Source organism: Macaca nemestrina, chromosome 9 (assembly GCF_043159975.1).
Source record: "Macaca nemestrina isolate mMacNem1 chromosome 9, mMacNem.hap1, whole genome shotgun sequence".
In the NCBI taxonomy this organism is placed as follows: Eukaryota; Metazoa; Chordata; class Mammalia; order Primates; family Cercopithecidae; genus Macaca; species Macaca nemestrina.
Window position 1 is genome coordinate 40,509,553 of NC_092133.1, and position 25,469 is coordinate 40,535,021.

Sequence of the window (25,469 nt, forward strand, 5' to 3'; positions counted from 1 at the left end):
TACTCCTTCTCTATTTTAGGCCATGCTGTCATGAGAAAGTGGCTGCTTCTCAATGACCCGGAAGATACCAGTTCAGGTTCTAAAGGTTATATGAAAGTCAGCATGTTTGTCCTGGGAACCGGAGATGAGCCTCCTGTGAGTCCTTACGTTCTCTACTTTCTACACTTCTCACTAAGAAAGAAGACCAAGAGTTAAGCCTGTGGGCATGGGTAATTGTGAAATGGAGCACAGCTTGCCGTCAGTACCCTCTGATTGCCCCTATTCTTCAAAAGCTGTTCTTTTCTTCATCATGGACTTACCATTCTAGCTTGCTTAGACTCCTATCTGGTGTCTATGAGTGAGCGTTTAATTGAGAAAAGATGCATGTGTTTTTACAATGTCCTTGCATCATTAGAAAGACTGCTTTTATCTAGAAAGCATGACTTACTTGCAGAATTAGGCATTGCTACCTAAATGGTTAGTGATTATTCTAGGAAACTGGGCGGCAAAGTGCAGAAGTGGCCAGAGAGAAGTTGAAGGGACATCAGAAACACACACTCTCTCTCTCTCTCTCTCTCTCTCTCTCTCTCTCTCTCTCTCTTTCTCTTACTATTTGGTGCTCATAAAATGACAGAAAGATACAAAAAAATATGAGCACTGATTTTGTGGAGCAGTTTTGAGGTTGAAGGAAAACTGGTGGTTGATGGTAGGTTGAACTCTTAAGCCCCAAACACAGGAAGTCCTAATGGAAACAATTCTGAATGGTTTCATTTTATAAGCATTCATCTGGCTTTTTCCAAGTGCTGCTTTTCTGTATGTATAATTTAAATCATGTGCCCCTAATAGCCTGAGAGACGAGATCGTGATAATGACAGTGATGATGTGGAGAGTAATTTGTTACTCCCTGCTGGCATCGCCCTCCGGTGGGTGACCTTCTTGCTGAAAATCTACCGAGCTGAGGACATTCCCCAGAGTATGTACTGATTTAATCTTGCCCCAGAATTGTCGGTTATCTACGTGATGAGATGTGTTAAAATCAAACTCTAATAGTGATTGGTGTCCCTATCGTATGTTTTTCTTCTGAAAGGGCTTCATGGGCTTATTTTCATTCATTCTGGTCCCGTTGAAAGCTACCTGAGCAGGCTCATGGCACAGCCAGTTGGTTGCTGATCGTGTTCCTTGTTGAGTACCTGCCTTTGGCCCATTTGGCTCTCTCTCTTCTTCTATCAATGTTCTGTATCTTCTCTTTATTCTAGAGGATGCTAAAGAGACATGAGCAGTCAGCACTTCCAACCCCTTTCATCCCAAATGAAAATGTGAACTGTTATCAAATCAAGGTGTTTGCTATCCAGCTATAAAAAAAAAAAAAAAATAGCTGAAATTAGCTGGGCGTGGTGGCAGGTGCCTGTAATCCCAGTTACCTGGGAGGCTGAGGCATGAGAATCACTTGAACCGAGGAGGCGGAGGTTGCAGTGAGCCATGCCACTGCACTCAAGCCTGGGCAACAGAGTGAAACTCCATCTCAAAAAAAAAAAAAAAAAAAAAGGTGCTGAGCAAAGGGTAGTAACACCCCGATCGCTTCTAGTGATTCCATTTATAGGAACTAGTCTGGTTATCCCTCTGTCACGGCTGATGGCCCAGCCTCCTATCTGCCTTGCTGGGCCTGTCTGGTTCCTGCTGGGCTCTGGGACATGGGATCCTTCTCCAAGTCCCCAGGAGGCTGCACCCACTATACAGGCCATGGGTCTCTTCAGGATTTGCTGCTTTTCTTGGGAATCCTTTTCCTCTTTTAAGATCGTATGGTCTTAAAAGATGGTATTATAGGACCTCCCCATACCCACCTTTCTCTCAAAAATGTGTCAAATGGGCCGGATGCAGTGGCTCATGCCTATAATCCCAGCGCTTTGGAAGGCCAAGGTAGGAGGATTGCTTGAGGCAAGGAGTTCAAGACCAGCCTGGGCAACATAGCAAGACCTCTGTCTCTATTTTTTTTTTTTAAAGAAGAAAGAAATACATAAAATGAAGTAAATAAATTAAAATCCTGATCTCTATTTACTTTTTAGCTTAATCAACTGTAGATTGTAGTTAAGTGTATTATTTGTGATTATGCCAAATTTTCTTGAATTTCTCTGAAAAAGACTAGGACTATATCATTTTGACCTATAGTACCTTTCTCCCGATTGAAAGCAGGCCTGAGTTTGAGAATCATCTCTTACTCTCACTGAATGAAATGTGTTGTATTTTTTTCCTCCATAAAAGATCAAGTCGTTTTTTTTTTTTTTTTGAGATAGTCTCACTCTGTCACCCAGGCTGGAGGCTGGCATATACTGGCTTGATCTTGGCTAACTGCAAGATTCAAGTGATTCTCGTGCCTCAGCCTCCCAAGTGGCTGGGATTACAGGCATGTGCCACCACACCTGGCTAATTTTGTTTGTTTGTTTGTTTTGAGACTGAGTCTCGCTCTGTCACCAGGCTGGAGTGCAGTGGCATGATCTTGGCTCACTGCAATCTCTGCCTCCCAGGTTCAAGCAATTCTCCTGCCTCAGCCTCCCGAGCGGCTGGGATTACAAGCGTATACCACCACACCCAGCTAAGTTTTGTATTTTCAGTAGAGAAGGGGTTTCACCACGTTGGCCAGGATGGCTTTGATCTTCTGACCTTGTGATCCACCTGCCTTGGCCTCTCAAAGTGCTGGGATTACAGGCATGAGCCACTGCGCCTAGCCTGTTGCAACTATTTTGATGTATAAGAGAACTTTTAAAATTTTGCCAAATTTCTGCTGTTTTTAAGAGAATTGAATTTCATTTCTGCTGTATAACTATCACCTTTCAGTGGATGATGCCTTCTCACAGACAGTAAAGGAAATATTTGGAGGCAATGCAGATAAGAAAAATCTCGTGGATCCTTTTGTAGAAGTTTCCTTTGCCGGAAAAAAGGTTCGTACATGATCTAAATGCAGATGCTGCTAAGAATAAGTATTTAAAACCACTGTGCTTTCCTTGGAGTGAATTCCTACTTACTCTTTGTTAAAATAGCCCCCTGATGAGCCGGGCACTCTGCGGGAACACAGATTATCTGAGTCTGAACACGCCAGACTTCTCCACAGGTTTATTTTGGAGTGGAAAGTATGCAGAACACAAATTAGAAAATTCAGTCTTTTGAGAGATTAACATAGGGAAGGCTACCACTGAATTTCTGGAACTGCTTTTCAGGTCCAAACATTATCTTAACCTTAGGCAAGCTCTCTGGCCAGCCGCACCCATCCCTGCTAAATGCTGTAGGACAGAGACCTAATGAAAAAAATGGTTAAAAACAAGTTCCTGGTGCATTGAAACAGCAATGATTAACGTTAAACCCATTTCATATTTCACAAATCATCAAGAAAAAGTTCAACCAGGTTCTTAAGTATATAAGTAAACTGGTAAAGTCATAATCTAGTATGCATAGATTGTAAACTTTTAGAACTTGGAAACTTGAAAACCTACACTTTTGCTTTGGTGATTTTGCAGGTTTGTACAAACATAATTGAGAAAAATGCAAACCCAGAGTGGAATCAGGTCGTCAATCTTCAGATCAAGGTTTGGCTTTCTTTTTTTTTCAGAAAAAGTAAGAGTACTTACTTTAATAATTACTAAATCATCGAGAAATAACTACTTTTTTCTGTTTCATTTTTATAGTTTCCTTCAGTGTGTGAAAAAATAAAACTAACAGTATATGACTGGTGAGTTGAAAATAGATACATGTCTAATTCAACATAAAAGAATTAAATATTTGAATATTGTGAAACATTACTCTGGATGGTCTCTTTCTGGTATTTTGCTTTTCTTCCAGAGGAAAGGATGAATTGCTCCTGGAACTGGGTGTTTTCTTAAAACAAAATTTAATAATAGTGTTACTGCAAAAAAAGCTTTGATTATTTCGGTCCAACTGCTCATAAACAAAAGAAGGGGAATGTGCTCTGAAAATGCCCCAAGATAAGAGATCAGGGATTTAAATATCATTAGGCTGTCCAGAATAGACTTCAGAAATACAGTCAAGCATTTCTTGGGAAGAATCACCAAAACATTCTGAGAGCAATTCATTGTTATTGTTAAAAAAGAAAATGGTAAAACTACCTCAATGAAGGCAAGGAAAAGTCCTTGAAATGTTCTGATGGAATTTTTACTAGACCAGCCTCCTAGCACTGATTGGCCATAACAAGACCGTTCTTGGAATGTTCTAGTTGGATGTAGCATTCAGCAGGCACCCTTAGCTCCCTGAAAGTGGAAACATGACAAGTATCATTACCATCATCATCATGATCGTAATTATGTAATCTGCCTATAATTGATTAATTCATTTTATGACAGTGGTATTGAGTGTAATCATAGGCACATCCCTTGGCCTCTCTGTACAATTGCAATTTAATAACTTCAGAATGAATTACTTCACTAGATCAGTGTTTCTAAAGGGTGGTTGGAAGACCATCTGTATCAGAATCAATTGGGATATACTTATAAATGCAAACTCTTGGTCCTCACTGTAGGCTTATTGAATTAAAAATGTGGACAGGAGATGAGGGTGAGAAGTCTCCAGTTGATTACTAAGTACAATTAAGTTTGAGGCCCACTGGGCATGATCATTTCTGAAGTCTGGGGTATTTTCCAGTTCTAACTTTTTTAAATTGTTGAAACGACATATCTTCATAGATGGAGCTCTTAACCTATTATTATTATTATTATTTTACATAGGGACCGTCTTACTAAAAATGATGTAGTTGGAACAACATATCTACACCTCTCTAAAATTGCTGCCTCTGGTGGGGAAGTGGAAGGTAAGTCATTCAACAGATCTAGAGCAAGACTGGATACAGAACTTCTGGAGAAAAAAATAAACAGTAGGTTTGGTTTCTTAGAAGCCAAATGTGATGAACCTAGTGAACCATTTCAATGATGTTTTGGTGATGGCCTGCAAAACAATTAATAATTGAAGTATATAAGTAAACTGCTAAAGTCATAATCCAGTATGCATAGATTGTAAACTTTTAGGAACAATGAAATTTACAGTTTGAAGATTTTCAGCTTTCTTGCTCCCATCCAAAACTTCTTTCCCAATAGTGGTTTTATGAAATGTTTGTGTCAATACAGAGGGCTACCACCTTATTTTTTAGAGTGGCATTGACCCAAGTCCACCCACATATACAATAATACTCCCTTCTCAACTGATTCCCTTGGCAGGAACAGTAAGGTCAGATGCCAATGAACCATGTAATCCTCACTCCCTAAAATAGTGTGTATTAGGCCTTCATTCTCACAAGCACTGATAGCCAACACATTGTTTTTTCTGTAGTTTTCCTAACACTTTTCTTGAGAACTACTTGGCTATACCTGGCATTATGGTTTTGTGCATATATGCCAGAAATTGTAACAGGGAATGAAGGAAAGAGGTTAAGATGATAAGAGAAAAAATTAATGTTAACACAGTAATACCAACAGCTTGCTTATTTATTTGTTTTTTGAGACGAAGTCTCACTCTGTCACCCAGGCTAGAGTGCAGTGGCGCAATCTCAGCTCACTGCAACCTCTACCTCCCAGGTTCAAGCAATTCTTCTGCCTCAGCCTCCCGAGTAGCTGGGACTACAGGTGCCCACCACCATGCCCAGCTAATTTTTGTATTTTTAGTAGAGACAGTTTTACCATGTTGGCCAGGATGGTCTCCATCTCCTGACCTCGTGATCCACCCGCCTCGGCCTCCCAAAGTGCTGGATTACAGGCGTAAGCCACCGTGCCCGGCCCAGCGGCTTATTTTTTGTGACCAAAACTAAAATTATTGTAATTGCCAATAGATTAAACATATTGAGAGATTAAACACAGGAAACAAAGTAAGAGACTTTGAGACAAAATTTTGTCTTGGGGAACCCAAGGTTCCTCTCAACCTTATCTTGTTTAAGGTCTTTTATATATTTTGAAAAAACATTGTTAAAAGCAATGGATAACATAAATAAGAACCTGGTTATTATATATATATATATATATATATAAAATACATATATACATATAGTATTAGATATTAGAGAGAAGATGAAGAAGATATTAGAGATATGGTGAAGAACATATAGATTTCCTGTCTCCAGAAGGGGGGGAAAATATAAAGGCAATCAGAAGACAAGGTGGTGAACAGACACATAGTACAAATATAAAGGTACATGGCTGGGTGTGGTGGCTCATGCCTATAATCCCAGCACTTTGGGAAGCCAAGGTGGGCAGATTATTTGAGGTCAGGAGTTCGACACCAGGCTGGCCAACATGGTGAAACTCCGTCTCTACTAAAAATGGAAAAATTAGCTGGGCATGGTGGTTGAGGGCCTGTAATCCCAGTTAGGAAGCTGAAGCAGGAGAATCGCTTGAACCTGGGAAGTGGAGGTTGCAGTGAGCCGAGATTACGCCACTGCACTCCAGCCTGGGCAACAGAGCAAGACTCCATCTTGAATGAATGAATGAATGAATAATTATATGTGGCATTATTTTAAGCAAATGATAGAGGGTAAGAAAGAGATTCCATCTGAATGTTCTCTGCTGAGTAGCATAGTGATCATAACACTGGAGCTGCAATGAAGGAAACGTAATCACAGCCCTTTCCTTTTCTCTGCAGAGAATAATATTTATATGGTTGCTAGAATGTAAGCACTATTTATTTTGATTTTTGATTTTTAAAATTTAACCTGTAACCAAAGCTCTGAACAAAGTGTAGATGTCATCACCCATTACAGTGTAAAAATATGGAAGATAGAGATGAGAAGCCGAAGGAGGAAGAGGAGTGGAGGTAGGGCAGGGGTGCTAATAGCCTCTTCTCTTCAAGTCAGGAATCTCAATATGACTATAGATAAAATCATAAATGTGACCATTACAGGAAATAAAAACCATGCTGGAACTATATGGGGGGAGGGTAAAGATGACTGAAATCCGTTCATTATTCATAAGAAACCATTAAATAATATCTAAAGATAATTATTCAGAAATAGTGGCATAAGCATTTTGCTTAGTGACATGTGGTAACATCCAGAAGAACTAAAAACAGAGATTGCTACAAACAATTTTAGCTTCTGTCTCTGGGGCCTCTCATTGCAAGCCCTGCAGACCATGGGGTTACAGGGTCTTAAAATAACAATGGGCTGTCAACATCGCCTTTCCCCCCACAAAGAAACAAACCATGCTTTCAATCAAATGTGCAATGAACTCCAGGCCTTTGCTTACACAGCCTAAGACCACATTTACTTAGATTTTTTGATGTTGGTCCCAACTAAGCCGTAAGATAAATAAATGTTTTATTAAAAACGTGAAATGCTGGTAACTTCACCAGGACCCCTCTGTCCGTGGGCAGCTAGCTCTTCTGCTTCCTGGCTTCCTTGGGGCTGGGTGAGATTGAGTTACTCACGTGTGGTGGTTCTGCTTGTTGTCACAAAATCAGGTGTCATTTTGCATTTAACCAATGAGAATTGTATGCATTACAAAAGGGTCATACGTGACTTGGGTCTGAATTTGGGATTTTTCTGGTGTTGCTAAATCACGTACCTGGCACTGGATTTGATTAATGTTTTCAATGTCTGTTTCATAATGCCTGTGTTTTTCTTGTTTAACCAGTCATATTTTTACTATATAGATTTCTCATCTTCGGGAACTGGGGCTGCATCATATACAGGTTTATGCTTCGTAATTTTGCTTTCTGTTAGATCTTCCTAGCTAATGTTATCTTATTAAGAATATATTGACTGTCTTTAGAACTTTTTTTGACATTTTGCTGTCTCAACATAGTTTCGCTAGAGTAATAATTTTTGTGTTAGTGCCATATGGTTGTCCTGCATGGCTAAGCTTAAAAGAAATGTGCTAACCAGGCTTTGCTCCATGTCTCATGCTTTCAGCTAAATGTACACCATCGTATTTGGCTTTATTGCAAATAATTTATTGTGAGATGTAACATTTTCTGTTATCGTTTATGTTCAGTAGGTAGAGATATGGAGCACTAAATCAATTGTTCTGAAATTTATCAAGTAACTTTCCCCCAATATCAATGTGAATCTCTAGGTTGGAAAATACTGAACGTTTTTTAGTTTGCAACCTGAAGATCTTCCCCTCCCCACAAAATGAGGGATCATAACACATCCTTTGGTTTGCACAGAACTTGTCATTTTTTGCAAGTTTGCTCAATACTGTCACACGCTTGACCATCACAACTCTCCTAGGGCAGATGTTTTTGTTCCCCTAATAGACGAAGACTCTGAGGTTTAGAGAGGTTCATTATCTGTCAGATAAGCATGATTCGCCCTGCCACAATAATCTCCCAGGGTTGTGGTAAGAGAGGAAAGAGATATTGCATGTGGGAAAGCTTTGCAAACTCTGAAGCTGTGTGCAAATATAAGGTGATATCACGTAAATATGTAATTGACACAATGCCCAATTCTTATTTGCTTTAAACAATCTATTTTATTATAATCACACTTTATATGAACATTAAGTAGTCCTTAGATTTGCAGTGACCTTGGCAGATGGGCAAGCACTTTATTCCTTTATTCATTTGTTTAACCAATCAATGAATATTTTTGTAGTAGTATCACATGATGGAAACAGTAGTAGGTGTTTAGGAAATCAAAATACAACATACTTAAATCCTGCCACTCCCCCTGAAAAGTGATACTTTAGTCACAGAGATGTGCAGCTATGTAGGGTTCTAGAAACTAAAATATACAGTAATTATTTGTAGGAATCCAAAACATGAAGGGGATTCAAAAAGCTAAAGGAGGCATGGAAAATATTGTTGGAAAGTGGGTTGTAGCTAGGTCAGAGGAAATCCTTGATGGCAGGCTAAAGGATTTTTATTTTATTTTTGTATAGGCTTTTCAGCAAGGACATTGGGAAGTTTGATGTGACCACGGTGCATTAAACGGATTAGGAAACTTTGGAAGCAGGAAGAGACTTAGCTTATGAGAGAATGGGTTTTCTTTCTTTCTTTCTTTCTTTTTTTTTTCTGAAACGGAGTTTTGCTCAAGTCACCTAGCCTGGAGTGCAATGGCATGATCTTGGTTCACTGCAACCTCCAACTCCTGGATTCAAGTGATTCTCCTGGCTCAGCCTCCCTAGTAGCTGGAATTACAGGCATCTGCCACCACGCCTGACTAATTTTTTTTTTTTTGTATTTTTAGTAGAGACGGGGTTTCACCGTGTTGGCCAAGCTGGTCTTGAACTCCTGAACCTCAGGTGATCCTCCTGCCTCGGCCTCCCAAAGTACTGGGATTACAGGCGTGAGCCACCATGCCTGGCCTAGAGAATGGGTTTTCCCAGGAGTCTACACTATGATGTGAGCACATAGAAGGAAGATTCCTTCTGTTAATGTGCAGTGAAACAAGCCAAAGGGGTAACATACCAGAAGAGAGATTTGTTGGACAAAAATAATTAAGCCCCTGGCATTAAGCTGATATGCAGTGGATCATTCTTGACAATTTGTGTTTCAATCCCTGGGGATCTTTAACAAAAAGCAAATACACACGACAGCACAGTCAATCATGGGAACCAGGTGGAGGAGAGGTGAGGTTAGACCAAAGGAATGGATGGGGTGCGTAGTGGAGGGTATCCTTTTCTGAGCTTTTTTTTTTTTTTTCAAGGTCTGGAGTTAAATCTGCCAGTTTGTGGGACTTTTGACAAGTTGCATCACTTCTGTGGGCTTTGACTTGCCCATCCATAATGTGACATGACTGTGGCGCCGTAGCTTAAACATCCATTCTTACTGGAATATTCTGTGATTCAACTTCTTTCTCTTTTTTTTTAATCTTTTTCGTGTGTGATTCAACTTCTAAAAATGACTTCCTTTCCTCTCTGTGAATCTCTGCTTTAATTCTCTGTTCTCACCCAACATCCCTCCACTAAAACAAAATATTTTAGCACACAGAAAGAAGTCCAAACCCTGTTTATTAGTGATCAATTAATCATCTTTGCAATGTTCCATATGCCACAGTGGATAAAGCCAAGCCAATTTATATGTTCATGTATATAGTCATTCCTCCTGTTTATCTGTCTTCAAGATGATAACATGATTCAGAGAACTCTCTGTTGAAGAAACTGCTGGTCCCTCTTTGGGTTTCATAAGAGATTTCCAAACATGTGTGACATGTAGCATCCTAGGGTGTTACCAAATCTCAACTTTAGGCTGCATATGCATTACTTTTGTACATCTTAAATGTTTCTTTTTTCTTGCTCTCTTCACTGAGATTGCTATTCAGCTCTTTTCTGCCTGTGTCCATGATTTCTATCTCCCCACAAACGTGTACACGCCCACTTAAACATACAGAGAGCCTCACATAATGAAAATGATTGTTCAGTACATGTCTATAGGGTTAGGTAAATTATTTATTAATGGACATCATTCTGATGACGCTGCTCCATATTTATCTTTCTCCCTTAGTTTTAAGCATATAGTTGGAAAGGGCCATAGATATGATCTGTTCAACCTCATTGATAACAGGAATTATCCTGAAAACATGCTGAAAAATAGGCTGAAGGCTTTGCCTCAACATTTCTTCTGATTGTCCCTAATGCAACCTGTCCCATTGTTTATCATTTCTAATTCACAGAAAGTTCTGCCTTATACAGAGTGAACCAAAGCTGATCTCCCTGTAACTCCCAGCAGTGGTCCTTACTCTGCTTCTGGAGACAAGTCCATCCCTCTCCCATATGGGGGCCATTCAGGTTACTGAAGGCATATTTCCCCAGCCTCACCCACACTTTCCCCATTTTCAGCTATTTAATTATATTGTCCTCAGTGCCCTTTATTGAGAAGTTGTCTTGCTAAGACCAGGTAGCAGAAATAAGGAGCTTATCAGATGACCACCAGAGATAGAAAGGAATGAATGGGAATTTTCATGTCACTTATGAATATCACATGGTCTTACAACCACAGGCAGGCAGTTTATTAGCACGTATAAAATTTAAAAATATCTTGTATTTTTAACAGCATCTGCTAGAGTTATACTAACTACTGAAGATTAAATGACACTTTAGAGGAACAAATGAAGTTCATATAATATGTCATTTAAGTGACTTCCCAAAACAATATAATCTTTTGCCCCAATTGGCAATGGCATGTTTAATACAATGCCCATTATAAACTTGCAAAAAATGTGAAGGTCAACTTCAAAGTCTAATTGCTCTTTATTTAAATAACATTATATATTTATAAAAATAAGCTTACCTGTGCTATCTGCAAATGTTTTTATTTAATATTTTATGTAGCAATAAGAAAAGAGAAATACGGCAAGCCTCATGGTGCTTACAACTTGCATTAATACAACTAACTCACAAAATGGAGGAAAATAGTCTCACCTAACTAATAACTAATATTTATTTCAATAGATTGAATGTTAAGAGCCTAACACCTAATGATGATGTTTCTTTCTCAGTAAACACAGGAGAAACAGAGGTAGGCTTTGTTCCAACATTTGGACCTTGTTACCTGAATCTTTATGGAAGCCCCAGAGAATACACAGGATTCCCAGACCCCTATGATGAGCTGAATACTGGAAAGGTTGGTTTCTCAATTAAGGTGGTTATTAATCAACATTGGTTAATGTGATTATTTCTTCTTATAATGTCTGATCAAGTATTGCAGGATAGAAGTTTCATACTCCCTAAGACTTAGAATGCAAAGATAGGAAAAGATTGTGGAGATGATCTCACTGGGGGATGGCCAATGGCCATTTCCCCCAACTTCTATGCTTATGGTAGACATCAATAATCAATGCTGGCTCTCTTTCCTAATAAGCCCCTGTGCTGCCTTGGAATTCTTTTCAACATCATATTCCAGGAATTTACCAAGCACTAGGCAATGACATGCCCCCTGAAACCCTTTATTACCCTTGATCTGATCAATCCTTTCATTTCATAGATGAAGACATGGAAACCCGGAGATGGGAAACGCTCTTTTTACTACAACAGAAGCCAAATGTCTTTTAGGTATCTCCAAGGCTCAAGAAAGGGACCAAGCTAGAGAGAAAAAGCCCTGAGAGGGGAAGGGTAAAAGACTGGCTGTAGAGTTGGGAGCCCTCCCATCCTTTCCAGAAGGTTCTATTGCCAGCACTGCTGGGTGTCATGGGAGGAGTAGCCACTCTTCATCCTCATTCCGAGCTGCACCCAGAACATCTTCCTCCTACATCTTCTTCTTTTACTTCCTGGCTATTCTGAGACTTGCCCTGGTTGCCAACATGGCAGCCTCCCTATTCTGAGAAGAGGAGAAAAGCAGCCAAGTTAACACAGAAAAATGCAGAGCTTCCCTGCTGAAGTACGGTGAAGGGAGACTTAGAGCCCCATCCACCTCCTACCTCCCAGGCTCCGCAACCTCCTTCTGGAGCCTAGAGCATGGTTTGAAGGCCTCTGACCTTGGTCGTAGCTAAGATCTTTTTAGCCCTGGCATCCCAAGGTGTTCTTTGAGATCTGTCCTAAAGCCGGTGGCTCTTCTTTCAAACACCACAGACCTGAATCCAGCTGGGAGAGGTGCTGACTGATTCATTTTGAAAGTTAGGGCCATGGGAAGGAGGAACTTTTTGCAGTTTTATTAGCCTGAATAGAGACACAATTCTTTTTGCTATTGCTACCTAGAGGAATAATCCTGGATTATTGCCTTTCAGGGGGAAGGAGTTGCCTACAGAGGCAGGATCTTGGTTGAATTAGCCACTTTTCTTGAGAAGACACCACCAGATAAAAAGCTTGAGCCCATTGCAAATGATGACCTGCTGGTTGTTGAGGTAAATGTTAGAGTGTGAATAATGCATGGTATAGAAAAGGAGACCTCCAGGGGACTGAAGGGGTAGCTGGGGGTGTTGGAAGGCAACCCAACTCACAATGAACGCACTCATCTGCATGTTTCTAGAACAGCCCTTTGAGGATTGCTTCATGCTTTGAGATGTTAATACCCTATTGAAAACTGGCAAGAGCACTGATACGGTTTTTGCACAAACCGAATGACCTGTTTGCTAACTGGTGTTAGGGGTCATGGGGAAGTGGCTGTAGCAGCCACTTCTTGCTGGCACCAAGAGCTATAAGTGCCACCACTACTCATTTCCATTTTCAGAGGTGGCTGGTGGGCCTCAGGCTTCCCAGCACGGGAGGGCAGGTGTGCTGAGGGCTCACATTGCAATGGCTGTGAACCCTGCTTCCTCCTTGAAGACAGGAAATCTTCCCAGTTGACTTCCTCAACCATTTCTGAGAATCCAGGTCGATGCCTGTGTGTTGCACAAATCTGAATCGTTTGCCAGCACAGCCAGCTCATGGATACCCCTCTGTCGGCGGCCCTCCTTGCTGGGTTGCAAATCACCGCCAGCCCCCGAGCTGCCCCAGGCTGCTGTCACCCTCTGTTCCGAGCACACAGGACAGGCCCTGCCCTGATTTCCCCACTTTACAGCAGAAACCAAACAGCAACTTTTAATAAGCTTTCACTTTCAGTTTTTGGGATAAGAATAAGAAAATACAGTAAAACGGGTGACAACGTGGTTGCAAAATGTGGCTATTCTCAAAGCTCATGGGGTCAGGCTGGTGTTCTGGGTCCATGGCAGTCAGCTTTCCTGTCTACTCACAGCCTGTCTCCTTGTGGCAGGACTGGGTTCCCCAGGCTCTCCCCAAACTCCCGTGGTGCCCGGAACACATCTTCATGTGAGTCCAGGCCCAACCGCCATGAGTTCTCCAGCGAGCCTGGGCCCTCTCCCTCTAGTTGTCCGATGTCTGCCTGTTATATCAGCTCCCTTTGCAGGATGATTGACAGGGAGAATAGCCATGCCCTTTAACAGAAACTATCCCTTCTTCCCCAGAGCAATGTGGCCTTGCTCATTGACTCCAGAAGACAGCTATATCAGCAGGTTAGCATCCAAAGCAGTCTTCTGGATTCCCCAGGCTTCACATGTTTGGAACATCCCGTGGTCCAGTGCTTGAGCTGTACCAATTTCATTCCTGTCTCCTCCTTTGAGAGGAAAGGAGCAGGCTCCTGAGACTGCCCTCTCTCCACCTCACAGCCTCAGGAAGGAACTTAGCATCGCCACAGCAGCAAGCCACGGGGCATCCGTGTAACTTCACACTGGGAAAGAAATCGTTCTCCCCCATGAATTATTACAGCAAAGATGATCATTTGTTTTGTTTTTTTACTAGTTAAAGACAAAAGTCAGTAAGGTCCTAGTCATAGTCTTTCTGTCTATTCCACAACATGATCCACTCCGAAGTCCAGGAATTACAATAGATCTTGAGGAAAAATTAGGAAAAAAAAGGGAGGGAGAGTGGGAAAAGGGGCAGTTTACATGCTAGTTACAGCCAGGATCATGCAAGAGAATAGCCAGAAACCACTTGGAGGCCTCCGTAGAGACACATGGTGGTTTTTGACTTGAGTAGTTACAGATTGGAGCTGGCTCTTGAAATGTTGGTTGGAATTCAGGGTTATGCAGAAATGCCACCGTGGACATTCAACCATTATGGTACCTCTTTATTTTGTTCCATCACCAGAATGTAATTTAAGTTCATGCTGCTTCTCTTTGTTTTAAACAACCGTAGTTGCAGGGAGAAGGAGAAAGAGACCCAAGAAAATATTTTAAAAATGCTTTATTAACTGGAGTGCGAAACAAAATTAGTTTCCTTCACTGCAAATAGTTAAACACATACAGGCAAAGAAGTTTATTTCATTAATTTAGTGTAAAAGAAAAAAAAAAAAGTCAACAATGTATATTGCCCACGGAATATGTCAACAGAATAAAAGAAGAGCTTTTTATTGACTGGTAAACAAAACAGAATTCATTTTCTTTGCTCTGAATAATTAAACACAGACAGCAAAATAGTTCATCTTTTTAATTAAATAAATTTAATCAAAAGTGAAATGAAGCAAAAATTTTAAAAACCTAACAGCGTTACAGAATAGGAGGGAGAGAAACGGGGATTCTGAAGATGTAGCCACACTTGAAGCAACCAGGAGCCCCAGGAGAGAGTGAAATGAGCAGATCTGTGCACCTGCCAGAAGGACTGAATGAATGCAGTCAACCTGTAACATCATCATGACCCTTGTCCGTCTTCAGAGGTCCTCTGTTCTGGGTGTTGTGCAGCTAACAAAACTTTTTGGTAAAGCTAAAAAGGCTGCAGCAAACGGGCAACTTTGTTGCCAAACAGCCAAGCGCTCCCCATCTTTCTAAAGCAGAACTGAGCTATTGCTCCCGGTGGGCCTGGTCAACAGAGGCTGGCAGTGCAGGAGGGATGCAGCAGGTTCAGCCTGGCCACTTCCATAGTAAGAATCAGGCAGATAGAAGATCAAGGGTTGCCAACCCAGTGTTATTCTAATACCTGCTGGCTTCTGGAACCTCTGCCCTGCTACTAAAGGACCCCATTTTTTTTTGTCTCCAGGATCGAGAGTCTGTTGTTGGACCGCTTTCTCCCTGCTCCTCTTTCCCCAGTCTCCTTAGATGTGACCGAATGTATTTTGGGAGCATTCTATGCACTTGCATTCTCTCTCCTACTCAACTACAATCTCCTTGAGAGCTCTCATTGGTCTGGCCCACATTAAGGGCTCAAAAATGTTGCTAGAAACAGCACCTTCAGGTTCTTCCAGCTGCTCCATCAGGTGTCAGCTCCCTTTAGTAGACACGCCGAAGGTGGCATGCTGGGCAGTGTTCACTTGTACCTGATCTCCTTGTCACTGACCTTTAACGTCTCATGCCTTGTGTGTCCACAGCCACTTTCAAGAACTCTTAGCTCTTATCGATATCTTGCTTGACAGAAATCACCTCCTTTTCCAAATCGACTGCTGAAACTTTATACCACCTTATCTACAAGGTGCACTGTCACTGATGATCAGAAAGAGAGTCCCAAGGCCTTAACCCCACCTGAGTCCAGTAGACTACAACTTATATTCTTTTTTTCTTTTTTCTGAGACAGAGTTTTACTCTTGTTGCCTAGACTGGAGTGCAATGGTGTGATCTTGGCTCACTGAAACCTCTACCTCCTGGGTTCAAGCGATTTTCTTGCCTCAGCCTCCCGGGTAGCTGGGATTACTGGCACCTCTCATCATGCCCGGCTAATTTTTTGTATTTTTAGTAGAGATGGAGTTTCACCATGTTGGCCAGGCTGGTCTCAAACTCCTGACCTCAGGTAATCCACCCGCCTCGGCCTCCCAGTGCTGGGATTACAGGCGTGAGCCACCGCACCAGCCCAATTTATATTCTTTTTCTCATGTTGTAGGCAGGTCTTGTCCCAGGCTCTGTTCTTCTCTGAATGGTGTTTGTTGTTCCTTCCCCGCTCTACCTGTTTGTGCCCTGAGGGCAGAGAGGAAGTGGGAAAGGTCTGAGGGAGCAGCAGAATTCTCAGCTGCCTGTATCTTGGAGGCTAGCCTGGCTCTGGGGCAGGTGAGCCGATGGTGGGGGTGCTCCTCCTGGAGTCTTGGCTTGCCCGGTGATCCCGAGAGCTGCTCCGTCTTCGGCGGCTTGCTCACAGTGTGTTCCCTCTCTGTTGGGAATTGTGCTGATGGCCAGAAGCCCAAACTATTGCTTTTAGGGCTCATACTCTCCGAAGTGGGGGGGGTCCTATCAGGGATTCTGGGGTCATTTTGCAAGCTCTGCGTGAGAGCATCCGCAGAGTTCTAATGGAATCCTGGCTATGTGGAGGCCTGCAGAGCAGAGCCGGCCCAGCTGCAGTATCATCCCTGTAGTTCCCACCCCACATCCGAGCCTCCCCATGAACCTTTTCCATCCTGTGCAGCCCCTGGCTTAACAGATGGCTCCAGCTTAAATACCGGCCATTTTCTCCTAGGCCCTGACTCAGACCACAAATTATGCTTCCTATTTTTAGCTCCTTCCCTTTTCTCCTATCATCCTAGCTGGTTTACAAAGAAGAAGTTATGTTGTATATAGTTCTGACTAATCCAAATAACTTCCCACTTTTTCGTTTTGACACAATTCAAGCTCAAACCCAGAATTTCCACATCATTCTGGACCATGGGTATTCCAGGGGGCTTAGCTGTGGACAGTTGAGCAGAGCTCTTGACAAGTGGCATGCTCCCCTAATCCCCCTCTATCAGGGTGACAGTGGACTAAGCTAGGGAGGCTTTTAGACTCACAATGCCCAGGTTAAAGCTTCCTCAGGTCATTCAATGTGCAGCTCAGGTTGCAAACCAATGTTTTAGGAAGACTGTTTAGAAAGATTGAGGCCTAGAGGGGATTTGACAAAACCCTATTGGAGGGTTTTATTATACCATGTCAAAAACTCCTTTAACCAAAATGGAGACTCTGTAATAGAAGGATGTTCAGGGGTTCTTCAAGACCACAAGCTTCAGTCACTGTCAGAAGTTCTTAAAACAGTCCTCAAAAATTTAAAAATTCCAGCCAGGCATGGTGGCTCATGCCTGTAATCCCAGCACTTTGGGAGGCCGAGGCAGGCGGGTCACTTGAGGTCAGGAGTTAGAGACCAGCCTGGCCAACATGGTAAAACCCCGTGTCTACTAAAAATGCAAAAATTAGCCAGGTGTGGTGACACACGCCTGTAATCCCAGCTACTTGGGAGGCTGAGGCAGGAGAATCACTTGAACCCAGGAGGCGGAAGTTGCAATGAGCTGAGATCGAACCACTGTACTCCAGCCAGGGCGAAAGAGCGAGACACAGTCTGAAAAAAAAAAAGAATTAAAAATTCCACTTCTGGGTATATACCCAAAATAATTAAAAGCAGAGTCTGGGTACCATCAGAGTTCTAGAATAGACACAGGATGCGGATAGTATTGCATGGCGGAATGCACAGTACATAACGAAACACAACAACCTAAACCATTGCATGGCTCTTTGACAAGAGAAGGCACAGTGCCTGAAGATCTGTGGGAATATGTCTCATAAAGAAGAAGATATGCCAGCTGAGCAAGGATTTGGGGCAGGATATGGATTCAAGAGATTTTATGTGCCCATGAAGGAAGGCCTGAAGGGCTCATGGTCATTTCTGGTAGGCTGGTAGGTACTCAGTGTGGTTATTATTGACCCTATCTTCTACTCTCTCAGTAAACCAGTAATTTAAAAAGAAAAAGGGGCTGGGCATGGTGGTTCATGCCTGTAATCCCAGCATTTTGGGAGGCTGAGGAGGGCGGATCACAAGGTCAGGAGATCGAGACCATCCTGGCTTACACGGTGAAACCCCGTCTCTACTAAAAATACAAAAAATTAGCCAGGTGCGGTGGCGGGCGCCTGTAGTCTCAGCTATTCGGGAGGCTGAGGCAGGAGAATGGCATGAACCTGGAGGCGGAGCTTGCAGTGAGCCAAGATTGCGCCACCGCACTTCAGCCTGAGTGACAGAGTGAGACTGTCTCAGAAAAAAAAAGAAAAGGAAGGTTTGATTTCCATTTCAATTTAAAATAAATTTACCTTATTTCCCTATTTTTATTTATATCTGACATTAAAATCTTTATTGTTATTTCTGATTAGAAAATTAATACTTTAGCTGGGTGCAGTGGCACACACCTGTAGTCGCAGCTAGTTGGGAGGCTGAGGCCAGAGGATCACTTGAATCCCCAAGAGGTTGAGGCTGTAGTGAGCCATGATCATGCCATTGCACTCCAACCTAGTGACAGCGCAAGACCCTGCCTCAAAAAAAAAAAAAGAAAATGAATACTTCATTCAAAATCATTAAAAATGTGTAAGTTAGAAAGTAAAGTTTGCCATAATCTCTCCACTTTCTCCAACATAACTGCTGTTAACAATTTGAGTTACATTCCTCCAGACTTTCTTTATGAATATGCCAATATTAAAATATCTAATAGATTTATTTAAAATATACTCTTTTATTTATTTATTTATTTATTTATTTATTTATTTATTTATTTATTTTGAGACGGAGTCTTGCTCTGTCAACCAGGCTAGATGCAGTGGCACGATCTTGGCTCACTGCAACCTCTGTCTCCCGGGTTCAAGTGATTCTCGTGCCTCAGCCTCCCAAGTAGCTGGGATTACAGGTGTGCACCACCATGCCCGGCTAATTTTTGTATTTTTAGTAGAGACGGGGTTTCACCGTGTTGGCCAGGCTGGTCTTGAACTCCTGACCTCAAGTGATCCACCCACCTCGGGCTCCCAAGGTGCTGGGATTACAGGCATGAGCCACTGTGCCCAGCCCAAAAAATACTCTTTTGTCATGGTTGCACATATGGATCTATTTAAGTCTTTTTATGAACTTTCATTCTATTTTATGGATGTAATGTAACTTGTTTAACAAGTGGCCTACTGAAAGACATGTGTACTGTTTTCATTTTTTTCCCTCCATTTCAATCAATGCCACAAGGGACATTCTAGTGCTTCTATCTTTGCTCACTTGTATGAGCGCAAGAGGAACTGGTGGGTCCAAGAACCTTCTCCCCTGTCATTTAATTCAGCACTACTTATTAGGTTTAGAATTGCATCTGCTAGAAATCCACATATAAATCAGGACAAAAGGCCTTTCACTGAAGCTTATGTCTACTCATACTTTATAGAAATACCAGCGAAGGCGGAAGTACAGCCTGTCTGCCGTGTTTCATTCGGCCACCATGTTGCAAGATGTTGGTGAGGCCATTCAGTTTGAAGTCAGCATTGGGAACTATGGCAACAAATTTGACACCACCTGTAAACCTTTGGCGTCAACAACTCAATACAGCCGTGCTGTATTTGATGGTAAGATTGGCACTAACCGTTCTCTCCTCTGCACCTTTACAGGGGGTGCACCATGGGACTGGAAGCAAGCACTGTGTCTTCCCTCTGGCACTGTTCTCCCCAGCATATGGTTAGCGGAAAGGAAAAGGTTGAATGAGGAAGAGAGTATGGTTGGGGTTCAGGCACCTTAAAGACTGGCCAAACCCAAGACATTGCAGGTCCCATTGCCAGAGGCTGAACCCCAATGCCACCCTCTCCCTGCTGAGCTTTAACATTGGTTTTGCCCTGTAAGACCCCAAGGTAGCCACTGTGCTAAGTACTGAGCTCCCCAAAGCAGCTTCTACCCCTACGAAGCCCCAAATCTTTCTTAGGTTGAGTAGTTGAAATGAATGGACTCTGGCTCAGATACTGGGAAATCATGCTTCTGATCTTCACTCTGTCACTCGCCAGCCTGTGACCTTAACTGCATCACTGAATTCTAACCCTCAGTTTCTTTCTCTTCTCCAGAGTTGATGTGAGGATTAAATAGCTGTATTTGAACAAAGATGGGTGAGAAATGATCCCTGATTTTAAGGAGCTTACATTCTACTCTATAAAATAAATCATAATAGAAAGTAAAGTATGAGAATTTCCAATAAAACTGTCAACAAATTGAGAGTACAGAGAAGGGAGAGAGGAATACCGATCAAATTTCCCAACAGCATTGCCAGAGTTTTAACTTAATTTTTGTACAATCAGTTTTAAAATATAAGACATCCTAGAAAATATCAGTTAATAATTCTTAATCACAGTAAGGCTCTAGTACCAACCCCTATGTAGCCAGCTAAAGCTTTCAAAGAACAGGAAATTCTTTCTTTTGCCCACTTCCAACAAAAACATTTATTTAGAATAACAATTTTTAGGGACTGACATGTTCAGTCTAGCTTCCTATGTTGTCTGTATTTTCTGCTGCCACATTAGAGAACCATCTTTGATGTTCAGATGCATGGCCCTGAATCACTAAATGATCCTGAGATTGCTGTGCTCTGTCTACTAGGGTGTCTCAGAGAAAATTCCAGAACAGACTGAATAAAAAAGAGCTTCCTAGTCTTCAGTTGCTTACTTGAGTCAAATTAAAGAACCAGATCACCTAAAGCTATTCCCTAAACCTGTGGATTAATCAGCAGCTCAGTCTGCACATCTCTTTAATAAACATGCTGTCATTTTAAGTGTTCAGTGTTCATTGACCTCCAATGTTTTATACCAGGAAACTACTATTATTACTTGCCCTGGGCCCACACCAAGCCAGTTGTTACCCTGACTTCATACTGGGAGGATATTAGTCATCGCCTGGATGCGGTGAACACTCTCCTAGTTATGGCAGAACGACTGGTAAGTTTCTCTTTTTCTGCATTTCCTTTTCACCAAGCAGGGTGAATTAGGTCAGGCCACTATAACACAAAACAGTGCTCAATACAGTGATCAATAAGGTAAGAGCAATGTCTCTAGGAAAAGTGGAGGTAGATGGTCCTAAGTTAGTATGGAGGTTCAGTGGTATTGGGGACCCAGGCTCTTACGCCCTGGTTGCTCTGCCATCACTCAGTAGTTATCATTGTCTGCATGGTAGAGGCAACTCACTACTACATCTGCCCTCCAGCCTGAGGGGAGCGGTGGTAAACAGTGGGGAGAAGATGACATCAGCCTTTCTCTTGAAGGGAAAGATGCAGAAGTCATACTCCTAATTTCTACTCACTTTCCACTGGCCAGAAATCAGTCATATAGCCACATGTGACTCCAAGGAGGGTGGAAAATGTAGTCTTATGCCTGGGCAGGCGTATGCCCAGATAAAAATTTTCTTACTGTGGAAGAGGGGAGGATGAAAAAGGTAGGAGTGGGGGTGGAATAGGAACTCATAGTTTCTGCCATAATTTTTGTGTGGAGAATGGTTCATTCCAATAGCAATATAAAACTCTGAGAATTTTGCAGTGGAAATCTCCACTGCAGGAAGAGGTAGCTTAGAGGAACCAATGTCTGACACATTCCACTCTTGCTGCAGACTAGAGGAACTTCTTTTGTTTGGAGGTTGGGGATTTCCTTTGGTGCAAACTGCACATATATGATATCTGTGATTATCCGTCTAGTTGACATTGGTCAACTAGATTGGCGAGGAGAAGGGGGATATGTTTGGGATATTTCTAACTAAGCAAAAATACTAAGTTACTTGGCCATGTGCAGTGGCTCAGCCAGTAATCCCAGCACTTTGGGAGACCAAGGTGGGCAGATCATTTGAGGTCAGGAGTTAGAGACCAGCCTGGTCAGCATGGTGAAACCCTATCTCTACTAAAAATACAAAAGAAATTACCTGGGCGTGGTGATGTGAGCCTGTAATCCCAGCTACTAGGGAGGCTGAGACAGGAGAATCGCTTGAACCCAGGAGATGAAGGTTGCAGTGAGCCAAGAGGGCACCATTACACTCCAGCCTGGACAGAGTAAGACTCTGTCTAAAAAATATATATATATACACCAAGTTACTCCTGTCAGGTAGTGATAAAATCCATCTGGCTTTGGTGTTTTGATTTCCAAATTTTGTTAATATTAATTTTTTAAAGATCTAATCTCTACCAGGGCTGGACCAAAACATATGGGGTTTTAGGAGTATACTTGATCTAAAACTCTATGGGAAAATGTGGAATATTTTACATTGTAAAGGCAATCTGGGATGATAACTATAGGTTTAAATTGACTTAATCATAACTGTCCCTAAAATAAAGTTGCAGTTGATAGGCAATGTACCTCTCAAAGGCATTGGTGAGGAATTAGTTGCACCTGTATTCTAACTGTGTTTGAGATGCTCTTCAGCAGTTTTCACCCTGGTTCTTCTTATCACCTCCCTCCACTGACCAAGCTGCCTAATGCGGACAGGACGGTGGCTTTCCCTTTCCCCTCATTGGGATTTTTGATACTCATGGTAGGCTCTTCTTCAGCTTCTCTGTTGGCAGGTGCTCAATGGGATAGAACCATATGTTCTGAGCTTATCTCGTACTTTCTCTGCCCCAGTCCGTAAATCACCATTTCTCCAAGCAACTGTTTCCTTTGAGTGGGGAATAGCATTTTAGAAACAAGATCTGGGTACTAGAGTGCTCACTACTACTGAAATATCATTGCTTCTAGGCCTTCTCGGCAAACGAATTTGCACACACACACATGTCTATTTATTTCTGTATCTATCAATATATTAAAAGCCATGACTTCATAAAGATACTTCCAATTCCAGTCCAGTACCACAAGGTTTATTCTAGTCCTCCGTGTTTCTGTATCTCTAACTTTCTTCTCCAGCAGTGAGAAATCTGGCCTTCGTTATCCTTAATATATTTGCTCCTTGGTTCAATCCTAAAATCTGTAGGTAAACCACTGTGAAAAATAAGCCTACTAATTAGAGTTCAATATGTTTATGGGTTTTTTTTGTTTGTTTGTTTGTTTTTTGCCTTTTAACAAATAGTACATGGTCAAAATACTCTTTTGTTCCAAAAGTTACTTGGGTTAGTTTAGTGTAATTACGTTATTCATCTGAAATGGAATTAGGTCTGTTTTATTTCTGGTTATATTCCACTTTAGGGTTCCCTCTCCTATCTTTGCTGGTTTCATTTTATTTGTTTTTTGAATATATAACAATATTTATGTGATTTCAAAGGTGAAACTATATGAAAGGTATAATGGCATAATAAACAATTATCAATTATTTCCTCTCTTTTCAAATTCTTCAGCAAACAAATATAGAGGCTCTAAAATCAGGGATACAAGGTAAAATTCCTGCAAACCAGCTGGCTGAATTGTGGCTGAAGCTGATAGATGAAGTTATAGAAGACACGAGGTACAGTGATCTTACGCCTATCTCAGAATTTTTATCCAGGCTCTCCTCCCTGAAATTCTAAGACTGTAAAGCCTGAGGAATTGTTTCTAATGTTTGTCTAAGAAGTGATTTTGAATTATTCAAACTTCGTAAAAAGCCCTCACTGGGAGGAGTGCCTGAATCACCACCAGGAAAAGCTCCACTTTCTGATTTGGTGCCAGTTCTAAAGTAACCGAGGGAGGCTGAGGCCCCACTCCCGGAAGCACGTCCCAGGCAGCCTCAGGCCAGGGATGGGGAGGGGAGGAAGAAGCAAGCCTGAGCCTCTGCTTCTCATCAACCCAAGGATGACCCCCACCCTGGAGAAGGGTGACTTCTGGCTTCTACGGAGAATGGGATCTGGGGGTGGAGCATCGATTTTGCCATTCAGAACAATATCTCTAATTCATAAACATATTTTTAGAAACTGCCTTTTTACTTGCTCTTTTACTGAATGCCTAATGAACATTGTGGCCAAGCCTCTGTTAGGCGAAACCAGTAGATTTGACTTGAACCAGCAGACCTTTCATAACCAATGAGGGGAAACAGCTCAGATCTTTTAGCATATGGAAATCAAAGGGGGAAGTGATTCGTTACAAACTCATTTTAAATATTGGTTAATAAAGCAGTGGACAGGGAAGTTCCGAAAGAAAAGCATATTGAATGCTTTCCACAAGCAAAAGGCCTTTATTCCCCACGCTGGGCTAACGCCCTAAGTCACCCTGTCTTCTTGTGCCTCCTAGTGGTAAAGCCGGTAATTGAAATGCAACCCAAATCAAAGTACTGCTGGAGCGCTTGTTTAAATTCTGAATGTTAGAGCTGGGTCCTAAGAGATCATGTCCTTCAGTCTCCTCATCTTGTAAATGAGAAAACAGAGGCCCAAAGAGGTGAAATGACGTATCTGATGCCCAGAGCTGGGTTTGACAACTCAGCCCCTCTTCCTGCCACATATTTCACAGTCAACATCTATTTGTCCAAGGCCCCAAGTGTGACTTTTGAACTAACAGCTTCCAGATATCTTTTTGCCTCAAAGTCTCACTCTGGGGAATTAACCCTTCAAGTGCAATGCCATAGTTATTTAGGAAACCAAACAGAAACATGTGGTAATAACTTTCATGGGGAAAATGTCTGTGAATTTTAAGATTTACAGTCATCTATTTATACTTCTGATATGAGCTGTTTTTGAGGAATCAAATTGGAATCTTTTTAAACTTTATGTAACAGGAAATTCAGTGTTTAAGGGAAGTCATGCTAGGATTTTCTTCACTGAAGAAGCTGGGTGAAATTCAAGTGAGTGGAAATTCTAGGTAGGGACACTGTGAATAGAGCTTCCTGAACCTGGTGGAAACATCACCCTGTGTGCCACCAGATGCCATGGTGAGAGGGAAGGCCTGGCAGCAGAGGCTAATTCTGGCCCTAGCTCAGCCGTTCTCAGTAACCCTTGGGGGTCTCATCACAACACATCCAAGTTCTCATATTGAATGGAGATTTGGCCTACACGGGTGGTTCATAAATCTTTCTGGAGTTCATGGGCCCCTTTGAGAATCTGATAAGATGATGATGATAAAGATGACAACGAGATGATGACGAGGATGGCAACATTATTTAGACTTTGCTACGCAACTGTTCTAAATGCTTTCCATACAGCAACTCGTTTCCTTCTCACAACAGCCCTAAAAAGTATGTCCCACATTTGAAAATAGGAGGACAAGGAAGTAAGTGACTGGTCAAGACAATAGAACTAGTAAGGAATGGAGCCACGCTTAGTACCCAGGTTGTTGGCTCCAAAGCCTATGTTTCTCATTACATCACACTACGTGTTGACACAGATAGACACAGTTTTCTTTATAAGTTCCAGAGTTTCACAGACCTTCTAAGACCCACCCACAGACTGCTTAGAGGCCCAGGATTCCCTAAGTTAAGTACGCTTTACCTACATGGTCTCTAACCTCCCTCCTTCTTCCATTATTTGGGGGTCTGTAA

At 42.0% G+C, this 25,469-nt stretch overlaps 1 protein-coding gene across 5 annotated transcripts in view; it reads left to right on the top strand.

The window, feature by feature from the left end:
• The window catches only part of LOC105480142 (myoferlin), a 172,915-nt gene that overhangs the window by 78,487 nt on the left and 68,959 nt on the right, over positions 1–25,469 (top strand). For 3 of the 5 annotated variants that reach the window (XM_011738667.3, XM_011738655.3, XM_071069484.1), the window contains 12 exons: positions 20–135; positions 826–952; positions 2,812–2,915; positions 3,489–3,557; positions 3,657–3,700; positions 4,710–4,792; positions 7,618–7,656; positions 11,405–11,529; positions 12,629–12,745; positions 19,465–19,642; positions 20,868–20,992; positions 23,365–23,471. In XM_011738667.3, coding sequence (XP_011736969.2) covers positions 20–135; positions 826–952; positions 2,812–2,915; positions 3,489–3,557; positions 3,657–3,700; positions 4,710–4,792; positions 7,618–7,656; positions 11,405–11,529; positions 12,629–12,745; positions 19,465–19,642; positions 20,868–20,992; positions 23,365–23,471 — 1,234 coding nt within the window. The remainder of the gene's footprint in view (positions 1–19; positions 136–825; positions 953–2,811; positions 2,916–3,488; positions 3,558–3,656; positions 3,701–4,709; positions 4,793–7,617; positions 7,657–11,404; positions 11,530–12,628; positions 12,746–19,464; positions 19,643–20,867; positions 20,993–23,364; positions 23,472–25,469) is intronic. The other 2 variants (XM_011738672.3, XM_011738661.3) reach the window with 1 other exon arrangement.